A 20,204-nucleotide genomic window follows, 5' to 3' on the forward strand; every position below is an offset into this window, starting at 1 on the left:
TCTTGGTTTTAAAAGGCTCATTTTTATATACCCCCTAAAGTAAAACACTGTACTTTGACACAGTATATAAACGGTATGTATTCAGAAATTCTCTGCAAGTGTAGTGTAAGATGGGTAAAAATATGTATTATACATATTTTTTGCACACTCAAATCCCCATGTACAGTATACACAGTGTACATATGTATATATACTGTATATACACACATTTTTCACTTTTAAAGTCATACTGTGCACTGAAAATGGTTGTTAAAGAGGCACTGGGCACAGAGACATTTGGGGGGTAGACGTAACATTACACAATGGAGCAATAAACAAACAGTGCTGTCGCATTAACTGGAGGATTCATCAACAGACAGTAAGGCCACATTTAATGCACAAAATGGACAGATTACCAATCAGGGAGGGAGTAGAACAGCGACATGACAAGACAAGAAAGACTCATCTACTCTACCACAGATAGCAGAGATGGATGACACAACAAGAAGCCAACCAGTGTCTGGAATCTGTTGGAGCAAAGTGCTGCAACACGCTGCTAATCATAGCGTCAGGCCCCCCTGGATGACATCCGTACAAAGAGGGATCTGCCACATTGCTTTGCTCATTTCCCTGGCATCATGTCGAAATATCTGTGCCGAGTATGGGCTGAATCCTCTGAAGTCCAGACAGAAGACAGTGCAGAGTGCTTGGAAATGACAGTGCTGGGATCCTGCGGGATCCAGAGTTCAAGATATATAAATAAGATCTGACAGTGGTGACAGATGTAGGTGTCCCCTGTGACGACAACACGACGAAGAAGAAGCGTGAGAAGATAGGAAATGGCTGTATGCTGAAACAGGAACTACAGATGATGTGGAAAGTAAAAATGTATTTCATTTGTTTTGTCAAGGACAATGTCCAAAATCAATTCTACGAAAGTATTAATGAAGATTTGTGGCTGTTCAGCATATGTAAAGAACCCATTCTGAACAATATCAACATATTTTCACCCTACAATAATAAGTGGACTGCTTATCTTGAATTTAACTCCCTTAACAGAAATCAAGATGAAAAAATATATGACTCAATATATGCTCTACGAAAAAAACGTTTGATTTAATCAGTGATTTATTTTAAGTTTATTCCTGTGAGAACGGCTTGCCTTTCAAGATATTGCATCAGCTGAGGCAGAGTGATTACCTCAGGCAGTTGTTTTTTTTTAATGCAGAGCTTGTACTAAATATTATACCAAAAGACAGCCATTAGATTAAGACAATATAATGTAGTGGTTGCAAAATATTGTGTTGAATATCTATTGAATTAAATAACAGTGAGATAAAATGATCAATTCGATTTGATGGGTTTTTAAAGCAATAACTCATAATGCCATAACTCAAAGTAATTGCATCCTGTTTGATTTCCTTTTCCTTTTGTTCATGACTTAAAGTTATGATTCAAATGACTGACGAGCTGACAGACAAATAAGTGTCTGATTGGCAGAGCAATGATGCACGTGCTCTTTGCCGTCTGTCCTCATGGTTTACCGACAACACCCTGTTGGCTTTATTGCTCCACAAAGCAAAGGCGGCCGACCACGCATAGCCATACATCCAACTACATACACACACACACACACACACACACACACACACACACACACACACACACACACACACACACACACACACACACACCCACACCCCCACCCATACCCATACACACACACACACACACACACACACACACACACAGACTGCAGACTGACTGACTCACACACTCGCACACTAACACGCACACATTTTCCAAAAAAACAATGTCACACATAGCTGTAGCAGAACTTGCCTTGAGCTATGTGTGTGTGTGTGTTTGTTTGATGGACAGGCAGTTTGTGCGCTCAGACACAAACTGTACGGTCCCTGTCAGATCATGTTATACTGTTATTCTGAGCGTGTGTTTGTATGTTCCGACACAGTGTATGTTGTTTGTCTGTATGAGGACCAAACACTATATAATGTACATCTCAAAAAACAAAGATCCCACACAATTCTGCTTATGTCAACCTGTGCTCATGTTAACTGTATAAAAGCCAGAAAATATGGATTCATGTGAATGTGTTGAGTCTTTTCACCGACACATATCTACACCCATTAATAATGCATGGCTTGGTACACAGGGAAACAGGAAAGGAGAAAGGCAGAGGTTAAAATTCCCTATTGCTCTATTGTATTTTGTACATATCTGGTGTGATTACTCTCCTGGGATTCAAACCCACAAGCCTCCATGTCTCTGCAGGGACTTTCCTGTTAATTAGAAGCTCCTCTCTGGAATATATCACTGAATGTGTATGTGGTGTCGTGGAGTGTGGTTCTGTGTGTCTGTGTCTATGTGTGTGTGTTGAGGGGTGTATGTAGCCCAGTGTGTTTCAGCGCTCATTTCTAATTAACAGTCAGATCAGTCATCTGAGGTCCTCCTCCCTCTTCCCTTCTCTCGTGGCATCTTGCTGCGTCTCTGTCACTTTATTTCTCAGGCTAAAGTCGTGGAGTCCTTTAATTAATTCCTTGATGAATAAAGTAGCATTTTACGACCGAAGCAGTCAGCAATTTAGATTGCGTCATAGTCCAATGATTGCTGCATGGCTTGTTATGGCTTGTGATTTCTCAAAAGCATTTCATACGGTCGACCATGTCAGTTCTTATAAAGTGAAGTTACACATCTTTAAGGGCTGGATGAGTCATTCATTTATTTTATGACTGCCTTACGGGAAGGATTCAGACAGTCTCTAATGGTATAAGATCAAGTGCTTTTGAAGGTGTCCCTCAAGGGTCTACTTTAGGTCCTCGCTTATTCTCACTACATATCAATTCAATTATATCTGCTACACCATTTGGGTTTCAGACCCTCAAATTGCAAACATCTGCTTTATCCCTTTCACCTTTCTATTTTCTCTATTTCGCATACCCGCTCTTCCTAATTACTTCCTTCCAGTTGTGTACGCGTTTCCTCTTATGTCAGTGGCCCTCTCTTCCCCTAACAACAGATTGCCTCCGGTGAACCGATTATGATGAATAAAGAGCAAATATATGATCAGACATAAGTAGTTCACAATCAGACAAAGCCTGTTGTGTAAAACTGAGCAAAAATGTCGAGGAAGCCCCTCAATATTACCATGCACTCCAGGGGTTTTTCAGTCTTGACACAATACACATTTCCCCCCAAAAATAAAGCGTTTAGGCAGTAATACATGAGCAACTTTATGAGGTAAAAGAGACAAGAAATATTACCTTCAGCGTCCCACAGGACAAAATCAATGCAGATAAAATAAAGAGCCAGGAAGAATCCTCTGAAAAATGCTGTAGATAATGCAGCTCTACAGGCACTTTAAGAACACACGTTTGAAAGATTAAACGGCGAAAAAGGATCTGGCAATATTTCTTTGAAAATATCTATTTGTTCTTTTAATGTAAGAGACATTTTGTTTTACCTCAAATAGGGCTTTGTTTTGTATTTGGATAATAGCATAATATTTTTTTTAATGAAACACAACATTTAGAGCCACAGAAGCTTAAAAGGTCAAAGCTACGTTGTCATGATTTGAACCTTGCAGATACCAATTTAACTGTGCCACTTATAATGCTCTACACTTGGGGCTCCAGTAGGTGAAGTTTTCCTCATGCACCACTCTTATTTGCACAGCTTCTTTAGAGTTAGGGTATGAAAATGAACTGCCTGAGAAGATGACGATTAATCATCTCAACCCCGTATTTATATACACCACTTCCCCAGTCGTTTTGCACATAGCACACTGTGTCCGAGCAAAAATAGCAGGTGTGCGTGGATACACCCTCGGTGTTCCACTCCCTCTGTAGTGGAAGGATTTGTCAGACTTGCACTTATAAATAATAACGACTGTCAAAAAAGTGGCTATATAGTAGCAGTTATCTCACCAGCAGCCATCGCTTGTGGGAACGACTCCAACTGTGACAGGAAGACTTAGAGAGGAAGCTGATTGCAGGAAAAAATTAAGGCAAACAAAGTCTAGCTGTCATTTGATTTGCTCGGGCTGCCACAAGTACTTAAAGGATTCTCTCTAAAAAAAAAAAGTCCCACTGAGACAATTATATGTAGGTGCCCCAGAATGCCCAATTTCATTTTCAAGACCTACAGTTTTTCAATTTGACTTTCATTGAACCCTGTGTGATAATTTCCCTCTTTCCTTTATGCTATCTCTCCTGCTCACTGCTTCTTCCTCACGATTAGAAGACATTTGCAAACTGCAGGACTAGTTTTGAATGCCCACTTAATCTTTTTTAAAACTCTGTGTCACTCTGCCCTCTCTCTGTGTCTCTACTTAGCTCGTACCTGTGGCAGTAACCTAAGGGGGCCCAGAGGGGTCATAACTTCCCCTAACTACCCTGTTCAGTATGAGAACAACGCACACTGTGTGTGGGTCATCACAACAATGGATCCTGGCAAGGTGAGCAAACTTTTCTTTATTTCATTAACACTTTATATCTTCAAGCTAATCAATCAATTCATTCCAATCTAATCTCAGGGAAATAAATCTTCTATGGCTGCATTGTGAACTTGCTCTGTGTGATTTCAGTGCACCACTGCATGATTTTGGAGACAGTGGACGTTTCGTGTTAAGCTTATTTGTGTGTTTTTGCCGATATTAAGAAAGGAAGGTGAGACCTGCAGCATCATCTGAACAAGACAGAGAACAATGATGCAACAGCACATACAAAACTTTCTAGAACTGTCTGTTGTCAGACTATTCTCAGGTACATTTTGGTCAAAATGGTGTTGTTTTCGGTTTTCTTTTTGTTCCGCTGCTCTCTGACTGAAAACTCGTTTCACTGCAGGACCCGTGGTCGTCACGACACTCCAGTTTTGTCAGTGCAAACTTTGTTGTTGAGTCATTGCATTGTTTTCATGAATAATTCATGAGCTGTGTGTGTACAACATCTCCAGTTTCTACATTTTCTGTTGTGAGATTATCTTCTCCTCATGTCTCCTCACATATCCTCTCTGCCCTTCTCCTCTACTCATGGCTCTCCACTCTTCCCTTGCCCTCCTCCTCCTCCTACTCCTAATTTGCTTTTAAATTCTCTTTTATTCATTCTGGCCTCCTCTCCTCTCCCCTCCCCTCCTCTATTCTGCATTCCCATTTCCTTGCTCCTTCTACCACTTTCTTCCTTTCTCTCACTTTGATTTGTCGAAAGAAGGAAGGAGAGAAGGTAGGGAGGAAAAAAATGGGACTGAATATTTCCCCTCCTACTACAGAGCTGAAATAGAGAGCAGAAAAGGGGAAAGCCATGAAGCTCAAGCAGATGCTTGACATGTTGCATTGACATTTTTTTAAGAAAGATGAATGAATCAAGTTGGAAGAAAATCGAGCCTACTCACCTCTGAGGCTTGCGAAGGAGTCAGAGGAAAAGAGTGTGATATAATTCAAGGGCGAGAAAATGAAATAATCGGAGTAATGACATTTTTTGTTCTCAATTTTTTCTTTGTCTCTGACCTTGCCTGAAAGAAGATGGGTGATGGCATTTGAGAAGCTGGGACAACGTTCTCATCCAAGTGTTACAAGCATAGATCACCATTTCATAGACTGAAGCAGCCATTGGTTCCAGAGCGGATGCTTGATATGTAGCTTCCCTCACCACCCCTGCTTTTATTTTCCCGGGCTTAACTGATATCCTATATAATGTGGCTTGGTGTTAGGTGCTCTTTCTCTCCCTCTCTTTCTCTCGCTCTCTCGCTTTCTTGCGCTCTCACTCTCTCTCTCTCTCCCTCTCTCCTTGTCTCTTTATGTATGTGTAAAATGTGTGTGTGCGCGATGTTTGTGCGCATGTTAACAAATGCTTGAGTTCTGAGAACACTTAAAGAACGTATTATAATGACACATTATCAGCACATACAGCTGCTGGCATTTGCAGAATGTCACTATATACATATGCAGAGGGAGAGATGGGGACAGAGACGGACACAAACCAGAGGATAAAGACATTCATAGATAAGCATATCAAATGGAATAGAATGAGCTGCACGGGGTAGAAAACTTTATATCATATATATATATATATATTTCAAACCATTCTATAGATACATTCTGACATGATCAATATATTCAAAAGTTCAAATGTAAGTTTAGCAGATATATTTTGATACATTCAATTTCAATATTATGTTGACAAATTAGATGTTCCTTTAAAGATGCATCTTTGTGCCACATTGTAGTTAAATCTAAATTGTAAGCAGATAATTAGAAATGTAATGTGTTGTGTTTTAAGTAGAATTTAAACATTTGCAGGAGACGCAGCTGTTATTCCTTGTTGTCAATCATAGTGTGTATATCAGCACTGACAGCATTTTGTTGGTCATATGAGTGTGTGTCTGTGTGTGTGTGGAAGTGAGTAGTGTGCAGGCCGGGGTCTCTTTTAACAGAGCTACACACCTGCTACACGGTGTGACCTCGATTATGGGCATGACTCACCTCTCACAGCTCACACTCTTCACTACTGAGAGGAGAACTTCTGGAAAGACTTATCTGGATAAAAATGTACATCTTTGCAAAACTGAAATGTAGGAAATGGAATAGGACGTGCATGCCAACACTGGGAAAAAGACTACACGCGCAATTTTCTGTCTCATTTTGTGTAATGTATGATTGTCATAGTTTTTTGTTATTGTCGCTGTAGTTTTACATTAGTAGGCAATCATGGGTTGAAGACAGGTTTAATATGTTTCAATCAGATACCTTGCTCTTGTTTAACTATTTGCAGACAGATTTAAAGGTAAAAATCTGTCCACGTGCCTGAGAAAGTGACGCCTTTCGCTCAAAACCTAAATATCTTGGCTCCCAGCCTCAATAGGTGAGCCGCGAAATCCGCTTAGCCTAAATAACAAACAGGCAATTCTTCATTTTCTATCAAGATTGATCTATTCCGCTCCATCTGGACACCACACTTAAAGGGCTTCGACTTGTTTTCATTAACCCTGTTCACCGAGCACAGCTTCCTTAAGCGCGGGACATATTTGTACACGCTTGAACATTGATCTTTAATCATGATTTAATTTGTGTTTGCGGCTAAAGAGAGCAGTGATTAAGCACACCCTCCCTTTACTGTGAGAAAACACCCCAAAAAATGTAAGAGAAAGTGCAGAGAGGCACAGGGAGACAAGAAAATATTTAAAGCGAGTGAATGCAGCTGAATTAAGATGAATACCACCCGCCTTTTTATAGATCTTTGTGTTTTTCCTCCCTTTATTTATTTGATTCCCTCTCCGTGTTTGTCTCTTTGTTTTCTCTTCACCTTTTTTCTCTCCCTCTCTCCATTCCCTCTCTCCATCACCGTGCCCGGTGCCCGACTTTTATTTCAGATGACTTCTTTTGTCAATAATACGTTAGACCAAATTGACACGTTGGATGTTTTTGTAGATGTGTGCGTTGCCGTGTGTATACGTGCGTGAAAGTTGAACGACCCAGCAACCAACTCTGGAGAGTTGCGTGTCTGTTGCGATTCTGTTGTGAAGTGAGTGAAAGAACTACAGTCGATACAGCTTGTTGGCAAAATTATGTGTGTGTGTGTGTGTGTGTGCATCTGCACTTGTGTGTGTGATTTTATGAATGGCTATTTTTCTTCTGCTGCATGAATTGCTACCTGCCAAAGGTTGTTAAAACCTAAATTGTGGAGTGAAAAGTGTTGTGTGTATGTGTGTGTCTGTGTGTGTGTGAATCCGATCTGCTGGCATCAGACACATAATTCTTAAGTTTAAGTCTGTACCATGCCTGACTGCACACACACATGGTCACGCATCCCCTTTAAATCTCTAATCATTGCTGTCATTTTGCTGGGTGAATATATATTAGTGTGTGTATGTGAAAGTGTGTGTGTGAGATTGTGAAAGTGTGCTGTTGTGGTATTATTAGATGCTGGGTCAATTTCCTCCTCGGATCTCTCGTGGCTTTAGCGTAGCCAGGTTGCAGTGTGTGTCATTCTATCAGACTTTGTTAGGCTTTGCTTGACGCTGAAATTGGAGCCAGTGGAGACCATTAAACATGAATCAGAATCATGTCCTCAGACTTCCTTTTATTGCATCATGTCCTTATTCATCACAGTGCAGTGTTCATTAAATAAACAATATCCACTGTTCAGAACATTATCATAAATGGTATCATTGTAAGAGGACTAAACTTCTAACTTTTAGCGTGTGAAACCACTAAAGCTTTGGTGGTTTTGTAAAGAACTCAAGTTGTAATTTATCTTCCTTCACTGTATTCGTACTGTGAGCCAAAGCCGTTCTAATAACTCTGCATCTAGTTTGGGTTTGTGTTTTTTTTTTATTGCAGCTGCGACCAGATACTCTTATTTGTGAAACGCTACTAATGATGCAACGCGCTGGCTATAGCCCAGCGAGGCCGTCGGTCACACACACTGAGCAGAATGTGTTGGTGAAGTGTGAGGACATAACCGTCATTGTCTGTGGTAATGGGGAGTGATTCACCAATAGTCATCTGATTAGCACATTATCTCCATTCAAGGCTTTTTGCTTTGCTGGCTTTTGATCATTTGGCTGACTGAGCCATGATAATTCAGTGTGTTGGTTCTCTTTTTTGGCCCTCATCCCCAGACCTGATTGCTCTCTACCAAAGGAGGCTGTTCATGGTGATACACGAGGGTCACACTTTATGCTTTCTGTGCCGGCTTCGCTTAGCGGCAGTGATAAAGGCATTGAAATTACTGCAGTTGCACTCGTAAAACATTGTGGGTGAGACCCTGTGCTAAACTACAAAAGTGACAAAAGGAATTTCCTCACCCATAGTGTGTTCCTCAAGGTTTAATTTCCTTAATTGTCTTGGCAACAGGTCAAAGGCACTCAAAGGTGCTGAAAGAGCGCGACAAGTTAGACATATTTCAGCCGACAGAAGACATTTGGTTCGTGTGCCACTTAAAGCATGGGTCACCACATAGCAGAGGAGTGCAACGCGGAAGCCGCGGCACATCTGGCACAGCCGAGGGGCGGCCATCTTTGTCAGACTGTATTTAAATACAAAGATTGACTGCTACTTTATTTGCCCATGAGGGAAATTCACTTGTCACAGTGGTTTTGCGCAACGATAAATGTGGTAGCGAGCTAGAGCCAAAAACAACCACATCTGTCACCTATAATTGCCATACTAGTTGACATATCAACACAGAAGGCTATAATTGTCACAAAATGCTGCAGACCACTGTTTTGTGATGGATCTGTTTTGTTGTAGTCAAGGTGTAAAGAGCTTTGCGGATATTTCACGAGAAGTACGTTAAGGCAGATCAATCAGTGACACTGACAAATCTGCCTCATAACTCAGGGTCAGTATTCCCATCCTCCAAAAATATGTATCATCGTTACAATTACGCTGTACGTGAGATCATTACAGGTGAATTGGTAGGTGTTGAGATATGGAGGAGATTTGTTACACAGCCCTGACTTTCTGTTCCATAGACTTTGTATTCTGCCTTTGTTGTGTCCACGTTCCTCCCAGTCGTCCAGTTGCTGTCCATGCTTGGAAGACATGTAGGTCAGATAGAGTGGTTGAGAGTAAATTGCCTGCAGGTATGATGATGGCTATGAGCGACTATCTGTGTTAGTCCCTGTGACTGACTGGCCATCTGTCTGGGGTCGTCCTCTACCTCCTAGGCCACTCACACTGGGACACACTATGAACACAAAAACAATGAGTATGGAAATCAATGGATGAATACTTTAGGCTTTTGCATGCAGATAACGTGTACATTTTCCGCCTATGTTTACATGTAGGCGGGGCAGCATGTAGTACAACAACAACAGCTTTAGTTGCTCTTTTTGTTGGTAAACAACTTTTGAAGGGTCCTCACTGTTGAGCCAAATAAACGGTTTGGATAAGAAGGCATAGTACTGCTGGGCCTGTGAAATTCACTGTAAAGATGATTTAGAATCGTCCCTTGAGTTGCACTGACCAGCGAAATAGCCTTTAAAATTCAGATTAGATTGGCAATGAAATGTCGCCGCAGAGTGCAGGTCCAGAGAGAAAATAAAATGTGTCGCCCTTAGCTCTCAGTCTCAAACACAATTATGTTCATCAATGGAGGGGTTTAGTGAATTACTGTCCAGAGGTTGTCTATTACAGAATCCATCTGAAAGGAAAAGCTACAGATGTGAATGGTGCATTGTGTGTTGCGTCTCAAATCGAGTTTTTGTTTAAGTACTGCCATTGAGGCTGCTAACCAGTGATGCAAAATAGCCGCATCTCCTCAGCTACAGAACTACGTATAAGTGTTGGGAACAGCAATTCTCTTCGCTTCAAGAGCTCACCTCAGTTTATGGTTATGACTTTTTATCAATGTGCTTTAGCCTAACTGGTAGAAAACAATGTCACTAAACACAATTTTCTTATATTTCTCTGTTTATAAATGTATGTAGAGACCCACAAGCTCACGCAGTTTGTTTATATGCACAGTAAAGAGTGTTCTATCAAGGGAATGTCACACTCACAAGCATTAAATAGTTGCCTGTCTGCTTGGTCCAGCAGCATTAAGCATCAATCAATCAGCCCAGCAGGTTTATAAACAGAAGCTCTGTGCCGTGTTCACCTGATATTATTTCAAGCTACTTCAAGCTTTAACATTTAATTCTCTCATTAACTTTGCCTACTTTTGAAAGTGCCTGAAGCTTCTACATAATGAATTTTCCTATTTGATTTAATTTCTGCCATATGCTTTACCATATGAAAGTGCCCAGTGGACAAGAGAAACAAACAAACACAAAAAAGACCGATTCAGATTTAAGTGTAAATATGTAGATATATAAACGCGTAAACAATCCATTTTTTTATCTTCTTTAGCAGTTTTCACTAAATGCCTTTACTTTGTTGAAGTTTTTTGATCATAACTGCTACATTAACTGTAATTCAGTTGAAAGGTCAGAACAAAACGGCACAACACAAATATTGACTGTTTGCAGTTTTCTTTTAAATCACTGTGTAATGGGATGCAAAGAACTTGTTTGTGATCGTGTTAGGCGCGGTGGCAATATGGAAGCCGGCATTACTGCCGCCGTGATTGAAATGGAGCCCACACCAGTGTGTACGACAGGGGTCACCTCAGTCTGTTCTCTATTATCTGGCTGATGCTGTAATTCAATACACCTGCGCAGAGTGTTGACATTTTAACACAGCCCAGATCAAATCTTAGTTTTTAGGGAAATACAGGACCGCACAGCAGCATACTACTGTGAGCAGGGTTTGTGAGGCTTCTGATGTGGAGAACACAAAGTTCAAGAATGAATATCCACCATGTTATTTACAGCAGTTTGACGTTTGTACCTACATTTGGATGTCCCATTTACACTGCAGGTACAAGTGAACCAACCATATGTCTGATGTGTGCTATGAACCATTATGAGATGTTCTCACATCTGTTTTGGGACAAACTGATGTGTGGAAATAAGTCTGCTATTGTGACGATCTGACACAGATCAGAGCTTCTGTTCCATTCTGCCTCTTTTGTCATAAAATGTAACACTGTCTGCAAATCAATGATCTCGCAGTCATCATTCACGCAGATGTTACAATCTTCTTCACTTTCGATTAGAAGTTATTGTGAACCTGTTTACAGATTGATTGAGAATGTTGCATTCACTAGATACCTGTTAATTTATCCAGACTGTTGCTGTTCAGCAGTGACTCAGCACTGCTGCAGCTCAGCTCAGCCAGGGAATTCTGTATTTATTCTACCCAATTATTGCTGTGCTTTCCTTGAATGCTGTGACATCGGCTCACAACATTAAGGTCGAGATCAACAGCAGCAGTGTTGTATTTTATTTCTAAGCTCAATGTTTTTTTGGTAGAGTGGACAGAGCAGGACAGGGAATCAACCCATTATTCCTCTAGTTAAACTGTTGTTGCAATGTAGAGCATCTGCAATGCATCACTGAGCCTTGTTAAGGAGCTCTGCTTAGCAAAACTATGTCATATATTGTTTAACTTGTGTGGGAAACAAATATCTACACATCACCCCAAAAAATGTAATACCCCACATTTTTTTGACCAAAGAGAAAGAATATAAATTTTCCTAAGGCTGTGCTCGTGTCTTGAGAATTTTAAACTCAAAGTTGAACAACTTATTGGCTGACTGACTGAAGGTATTTCACTGTATGTTCGGGCCGAAGAGCGTTCTTCATGTTGAAAATGGTCTATTGAGCTGCTCTGCTGCCTACTAATGATCTCAAAGTTAGAATGCGTCACTTGCAAAAAGAACACCCTCATTAAAACAGAAACAAAAAGTTTGTTTTCCTTTTCCTAAGGTTGAGACGAAACAATTATCCCCTAGACTATAATTGTAAAGCATTCAACTCAATCGATAAGGAATTCTTAGTTCATTCCTTGTATGTTCACAAGGAAAATTGTGTGTGCAAAATAATATATAATAATATATTATAATAATTTGTGTGAAAACTGGCATACTGTTTTCCCTTTGTTAATTACAATTAACTGGTAAGTGTGAGTATGTAGAAATGATCACTGTTCACTGTTCAATGCATGAAAAGGGAGGATTGGTACCAGCAAACTCCAGGACACTCAGCAGCATGTTGGATGTATCCTGCAATTTTCACACCTGAGAGGTTTAGTTTGTCAGACAAGTATACTTCTGCAAAGTTATCGCATCTGTTTGATTATGGGAGAGGAAAATGGCTGACTCAGGGATTCGTTCATTCGTTTTGTTTCTTTCTTTTTGTTTCTTTCTTTCTTTCTTTCTTTCTTTCTTTCTTTCTTTCTTTCTTTCTTCCTTTCTTTCCAAAATAGGGATGCTAATCTAATGGAGTTTTGGTGTTACAAGCTGCTCTTAATGTCTTTCTAAATGGGGCCATTTGGGTGTATTGAACAGCGCTGAGCTTCTTGCTAATGACCTGTGTGCGATAATGCTCCACTTCCTTCCTTTAATACGGCTGTCTGCTGCCACTATCAATCTGCTTCGGCTGTGACGACGAAAGCACAAATAAACACACACACACACACACATATACGCTGTGGCACAAACACACGTTAGACACAGAGAGCTCATACAATCAGGGGAACATGGTTTGTGAACAAATTCTGCCAACAATCCGTCTTCACTTCCAAGACTTCTTTGCAGGGATTTTCAGTTTTAATCAGATTTTAGACATCACGTAAGAAATTACTTTAAGCTTGTGTTTGTTTGGTTCCTCTGTCTACACCAGAGATTTCCACTTTAACACACATCCACTTTAATTAAAGCATGTGACAGCCCCTGGAACAGGTCTGACATCAGTCCCTCTCTGTGCATGTGACCTGCTTCCTTTTCTTGTACGCGTGTGCGGCGTCTCGCTGTGCCGCCAGCCGTGTCAGGCTCTTCTGAGTGCACATTAGCAGTACAGTGGCTGAACAGATTCAGTTAGACACTGATGGGGGTGGGGGGGAGTTGTGTCGCATCTGTTGCTGTTCTGCAGTGTGACATGCTGCCTTCACCAACCTGAGTAGACAAGGTGTTATGGCAGGTTCAGATAGGCTCTGACACTCAGGCAAACAACAGCCCAGAACTTTGTTTACTTACCCAAGTCAATGAGATCACTGTGCTGCTATTGCCAACACAGGGCTCCGGAATAACTAGAAGATACACGGCAACATTCTAGAAATGTGTGGTTTACATGAAACGCATTACATGTTTATTGGGTGCATAAATGGATGTGAAAAATCAGTGTGTATAGTGTTGCCGATATAGAGCGGTGAAATTGTTTTTAAGTGCATATCAGCCACCTGTGCTGTGGAGTTCATGGTCCAGCAGAAGCTCTTAGATTGAAACAGGCTCTTTTCTTTTAAAGAGGTTTCCCGAACACAGCAGAAAACGACCCCTTTTCCATGCTGTCAGGGATATGATCTACAGCTAATAAATAATGGACAAGCAGCAAATAATGGAATACTAGTACTTCAGCTGTTTTATGGCGCGCAGTAGATTGATGACGCGCTGCTGTATGCATGCAGATATTGTGCTGTCATCCCTTAAACTACAGCCACCATCGTGCCTGCAAATAAGGCACTCAACATTCCGGTGGTTCCTTGTTGATAAGCAGGAGAGGGTTTTTGCATTCTGTAGCTCCCAGTCGGTTTGTCGACTTAATAGCGTGCAGCAGCATCGTCCCGCACGAGGGCAAAGGTGCTGAGTCAAGCAAATGTCTCTGTTCTGTTTCATTCAAATGTATTAGTTTGAATCCTAAATATATCAACAACAGATTGAGTGTTATACCTTTGCTATCATAACTAAATTATAAACCAGGAGTCTCAAAATGGATTGGATTGGATTTTAGCATGATTGATTTTCATCTTTTCATCACTTATCAGTAGGTTCCATTTTACTGCCGCACCACACATACGATGGCCCATCAAAATAAGAGTCCACCGGAGAATACAATTAGCTTAACACAGTAACAGCACTTAGACACACAGCTGATTCATATGTTAGCCAGCTTTGGACAGACAGCTGAGTCAGCTATTTGTACTATATTTGGAGTTTGCCTTTTATTTTGGCGGGTTTTAAAATGAATTGAGGTTGTTCTACATTGTTCTATTGTGTTAGAGAATACACCCAAGTGAAAATCCTCTTTGACATTGAGCTTACCCAAAACTAACTGAATGTAATCTAATGACATGATACTGTTACACTGATTGTGCTGATTATACTCTTAACTGAGAATAAGTGATCTTACTGGAATATTGTTCTATAGTAACTTTGTATCTTTCATATATTACAGACTATGGTAGCGCTACAGTAGAGTTAGCAGTGTGTTTGTGCTGGAAAAATAGTGGCCGGCTTCCTCTTTTCTGCTCTAAATTATTTTCCCTTTGTGCTGTTAAAATTATCCTGTAATTAAATCAGGCTTGGTGCTGTAATATAAAAGCTAAAATGTTGGCAAAGCCTCCCAAAATACTGGAAGTGGGTCTTTATTGTGTACAAAAATGAACGTGGTGGTAATTAATAATTATAAGCATTATAAGTATGTAACAAATAACATCACGCGGCACCTTAAGCGTTCAATGGGAGCTCATGAAACACAACTTTCCTTTCAATTACCTTCACCAAGGAGATGATAAAAATCCTTAACAAGAAATTATTATCATTATTATTTTATGTGCAGATCTTGACCCTGTTTGTTTATAGGAATTTCTTATCAAAACAACAAACTTTGATGTGTATGCTTTGTAGCTGTGTCTGCTGTTGTCAGGGGAGGAAAGGAAGCCCCTAATGTGCCATGCATGAGATCATCTCAGCAGGACGCGACAATAACTCTCTTGGTGTTTCTCTTTGTCGTTCGTCTCACCTTTCTCTCTGTGTGACTGTTTGCATCTTTGTGTTTTTCCAGGTCATAAAGTTGTCATTTGAAGAGTTTGACCTGGAACGAGGATATGACACGCTAACTTTGGGCGACGGAGGCAAGATAGGAGATACTCGGAGGGTGCTCTATGTGTAAGCATGATGTCATAATGACTGCACAAACAATGCAAATAGTGGAACTCAGAGACACAGCTGGAGCTTCAGGAGCTCAGCGTTTACTTTTCTTCTTACCTGCATACCTGTTTCAGCCAAAACCATGTGTTTAATAAGAAATGCTTATGAATTGGTTGTGTGTGTGTGTGTGTGTAGACTCACTGGCTCCAGCGTCCCTGACCTCATCGTAAGCCTGTCCAGTCAGATGTGGCTACACCTGCAATCAGATGATACAATTGGCTCAGCAGGTTTCAAGGCAATCTATGAAGGTATGATCTGCTCTTACACACATACACACACACACACACACACACACACACACACACACACACACACACACACACACACACACACACACACAAAGATACTGTATATTCACATAATGAAGTGTGAAAGTCATGGTGATGCTGACGTGACTCAGAGGTAAACAGGGCTATTATTGCCTGTCATTGTGTGTGTATACGCCTATGTATTAAAAAGGAGGTAATGAATTATGACTCAATCAGACAATCGTTTTGCTTGGCTATGTTTTCTATTGTGCCAAAGCTGACACTGATAAAGAGATGAGGACAAAGTCGGGCAGAGTGAAGGTGAGCGGCAGTGCTGCCGGTATTCCTCTAAACACATTTATGAATAAAATTAAGGGATCGTTCTAAGTATACTTGATTACATTGCATCTCCGCATGCCAACGCAGCTTTTGAAATTGAGTTGAATGGAAGCGAAGTACAGTAAATTCAATTGTCTTCGTAGAGCAAGGGAGAGGCAGACAAAGCCTGGGACTGGTAAAGAGAGGGATAATTTGATCAATGCAGAGATTGAAGGAGAGAGACAATATGGAGTTGTGAGTGTGGCAAATACGAGTGAAGAGAGATGAACTGTCTCAGAGAAGTCGAGAGAGAGAGAGAGAGAGAGAGAGGGAGAGACATGGAGAGAGGGACAAGGACGGAGGTTGTGCTGGGCTTTGTTTGATTCAGTGATGTTGCTGACAGCGTTGGCCCGGGTCAGTAATGGCCTTTTCATACAGCCGACCCATGTTTGATGCGCTCCACTGAACATATTTTCAATGAGCTTTTGAGGCGTTCCTGTGAGAATGCTGTCACAGGTTAATCTCTGGACGTCAGCATTTACAGAGGCCCCAGTCTGCAACTCTCCTTCATATCACTGATTTTATTTCAAATTACAGGTTCAGCAATAAGAGCCTCTTTTTGCTAACATGGTCAAAAAGAGGGCGTGGATACAGAAAGGCAAGTTTAACTGAGATTTTTACTCGACAATGACAAATGAGGAAAAGAATTGAGAAATCTACAAATAAACAAACAACCAGGACTTAATGACCTTCAGATGATCTCTGCTGCCTCTGTTTTCCACAGGATATTCCAAATAACTGCTGGCGGCATGTTCAGTGTATCTGTGTGTCCTTTCATGTTTAAATATGAGGCTGTCACATCTCATAATGTCACCATGATACACACTTTGATCAGTGTTGTTGTAGGAGCTGGGATACCTAACGAGTGCGTGTTAGTGTTTGTTGGCGTGCGTGTGTGAGCGATAAATACAGACGAACGTATTATCATAACTACACACTGCCCGTTATGGTAATTGGAGCTTTCACTTAAATGCTGCTGCCAAGTTTTTCCAGAAGACCGAAATTAGCTGTGAAAAGAGTAACGATGTAAATAATGTATTTGTCCTTTTAAATCATCACAGAAGTGAAGCTTAGCATTGATGATTCAGCAGCTTAATGTGATGATTACTTATGATGCATTTCAGTTTTACATAACTTTATCATTTTCTCATCTGAAGACAGAATGTACGTTGCATAAAGGATCTACGTTGTGTTAAGGATAATGGCAGATAAATGGAACAGAGCCTGTCATACAAGTTTATATTCAGCATGTTGAAGTTTCCCAGAAATGTCTGAACGCTTAGGAAACAGGCTTTCAAAGAAGTCTCTGTTTGCAGCCGCTTGATGAAAAAGATAGAAGCTATAAAATGATAACTGTGATTGATTTTCATCTGAGGAAGCCCTGCCAGTTCGCTTTCAGACCAGACAGGCATAAACTGAAGCCACAGACTGCCTGGGAGGTTAGAAAGTAACTCTAAAATGCTTAATTAATGGGCAAAAACATACCAAATGACCTGCAAGTCATTTGAAAGTGCACTTTAAAAGTAAAATGTTTCCAATTCATTATAATGTAGAATGGTTGGCGGTATATGCTGTTTTGGGAAAAGAAATGTGCATAAATTGGAGTGAGAACAGAAGACAAAAGGAATGAAAGAAAGGAGGATGGAGGGAAAACAAGGAAAAAAGAATGCATGAGGGGAACAGCTATCCGTATAATGACAGACTGGAGACCTGGGGCTCAAGATCTCTGATATCCATCCAGTCACTCATCAACTGTGTGACAGCTAGCTATGGGCCACGCATACACACACACACACACACACACACACACACACACACACACACACACACACACACACACACACACACACACACACATGCGCTTGCATACAAAGTATTATATTCTTGGGTGCACTTAAACCCTACAAGATGCAGAACACACACACACATTGGTAGCTCACCTTGAGTCGTATTTGCCCAAGGCGAGTCCAGGAGCATGAAGGAGCATGTGTTCCAAGATGGCTGACTTCTGGAAAAAAAGAGAAGGGAGAGTGGTGGATGAATTAACAGTAAGAGGAGAAGAAGGAGGTGATAAGCGACTAAATAGATGGAATGTGACCGCCGGACAGTTGAGTGTTAAGTGACTCCCAGTGTGTATCGACTCAGATGGGAGGCACTGTAAAAAGAAAGAAATACAAATTTTACTTAATTATTTGTGAGATATTGTTACATCTTACAATTCTCCAATGATTGTTTGCGAATAACTACTTTATGATTCCTGTTGTTTTGCACCTTCTGGAGCATAATTTATTGCATGTTAATTCTAAAAGGCTTGGGATTGTGTAGTGTTTTGCCTTCACTTTTAAGTTGTTTTGGTAAAACAACATAAGATGAATTTTTCCAAAGATTACATTTTATCTCCTGAAGCACCAACCAACTGACATTTACACTTGTTTTATTCATCCATATTGCTGCTAACTTCCACTATACGATGCATCGGTCACTGTTTGCCGGCCTGTTTATCGCCCGTTCTTCTCCCATTGGCTCACCCTGGACCTCAGCTGAGAGGACAGTGTGAGACTGAGGCCTGTGTGTGTTCGCTATGGAGAGCATTGATCTATAGACAGCTCACATGACAAAGGGTTCTGTATGTGACTCACAGACGGAACCGCCAACACCAAAACTGTCACTGTTATCCAATCAGAACTTCTCTTAATTGGTTTACATGTTTCTGAAATGCTCTCATTATGCACCAGACAGATATCTGAAAACAAATTTTGCACATCATTGCCACTGACACCACGCCATGTTTTTCTAGATGTCACCAGTGTCAGATGTTGACATTAATTAGCGTTAAAAACATGTTGGTGTCTTGTTTTGGTGTGTTTCAGAGATTGAGCGAGGAGGCTGCGGTGATCCCGGGGTGCCGGCATTTGGCCGTCGCAGTGGCGATCGTTTTCTGCATGGCGACGTGCTGACTTTCTCTTGCCAGTCAGCGTTTGAACTGGTGGGAGAGAGAACAGTCACGTGCCAGCACAATAACCAGTGGTCTGGCAACAAACCCAGCTGTGTCTGTGAGTAGATATTCTTCATCATGTGAACTGATGGATTTCTCTGTCTCTCTACATATTTGTCTATAACCTGTCTACCTTCCTTTCTCCCACCGTCTCTTTCATAGTCTCATGTTTCTTCAATTTCACGGCGCCTTCAGGGACCATATTGTCCCCAAACTACCCAGAAGAATATGGGAACAACCTAAACTGTGTGTGGCTGATTATCTCAGAACCGGGTAGCCGCATTCACCTCCTATTCTCTGACTTTGACCTGGAGCCACAGTTCGACTGGTTGGTGGTGAAAGATGAAGGTAATCACTTAATATTTTCACTTCAGTCCTGCAATTTTGCACATCAACTTTGGGAAGAAACAGAATGTGTGTGTGTGTGTGTTTATACTGGCTGGCTAGATGAATGATAGACTGTTGTTTTGATATTTAGCTCTTATCCGGGGCAATCAAAGCGTAGTTCCCCGTTGTAATTAAAGGTATTGATTTAAACTGAATTGAGCGATGCCTTGTTTTGATTGCTTGGTCATTAAAGACGAAGTTATGTTTAATTGACTGGCTGTAAATGCCCCTCTGCACAGATTTTGCCGGGTAGCTTTGTGGAAATTGCAAGGCAGTTAGTGCTGTAGCTACTGGGTACAAGAAGTGGAATTATTGAAGTTGTTGCTTTTAAGTCTTCTAGTTGGTAAAAAAAACAAACAAATCACAGCTGCCAGACAGAAGCCATATCCACTCTGCTGTTCAGAAATGAAGTTAGATAAATGTATCCCCTGGTTTGCATATTTGGAAATTGCAACCTTAATATTGAAAGGTTTTACCAGACATCCATCAAGAAAAGTTAGGTACACAAAGTTTGGTGGTGAAGGATGCTTTGTGTTCTTGTGGGGCTACTCTTGTATTTGAAATTCATGGGTTTAATACTTTAAAAAATTGTGAGTATTCAGCTTGATGGAGTGGAAAAACTTTTAAGCCCTGCATCTCCAAACAGGTGTGGGGTCATATAGAAGTCACGGC

At 40.9% G+C, this 20,204-nt stretch overlaps 1 protein-coding gene across 1 annotated transcript in view; it reads left to right on the plus strand.

Annotated features, from left to right (window-relative positions):
- Positions 1 to 20,204, plus strand: part of LOC142996105 (CUB and sushi domain-containing protein 1-like) — a gene marked incomplete at its 5' end in the record, with an annotated part of 226,024 nt that overhangs the window by 100,266 nt on the left and 105,554 nt on the right. Inside the window, 5 exons of the mRNA XM_076146995.1 lie at positions 4,332 to 4,453; positions 15,379 to 15,482; positions 15,660 to 15,772; positions 19,021 to 19,203; positions 19,308 to 19,493. Coding sequence (XP_076003110.1) covers positions 4,332 to 4,453; positions 15,379 to 15,482; positions 15,660 to 15,772; positions 19,021 to 19,203; positions 19,308 to 19,493 — 708 coding nt within the window. The remainder of the gene's footprint in view (positions 1 to 4,331; positions 4,454 to 15,378; positions 15,483 to 15,659; positions 15,773 to 19,020; positions 19,204 to 19,307; positions 19,494 to 20,204) is intronic.

This window comes from Genypterus blacodes, unplaced genomic scaffold (genome assembly GCF_046128005.1).
Source record: "Genypterus blacodes isolate CSIRO-AG114 ecotype Tasmania unplaced genomic scaffold, CSIRO-AGI_Gbla_v1 ptg000036l_1, whole genome shotgun sequence".
NCBI lineage: Eukaryota > Metazoa > Chordata > Actinopteri > Ophidiiformes > Ophidiidae > Genypterus > Genypterus blacodes.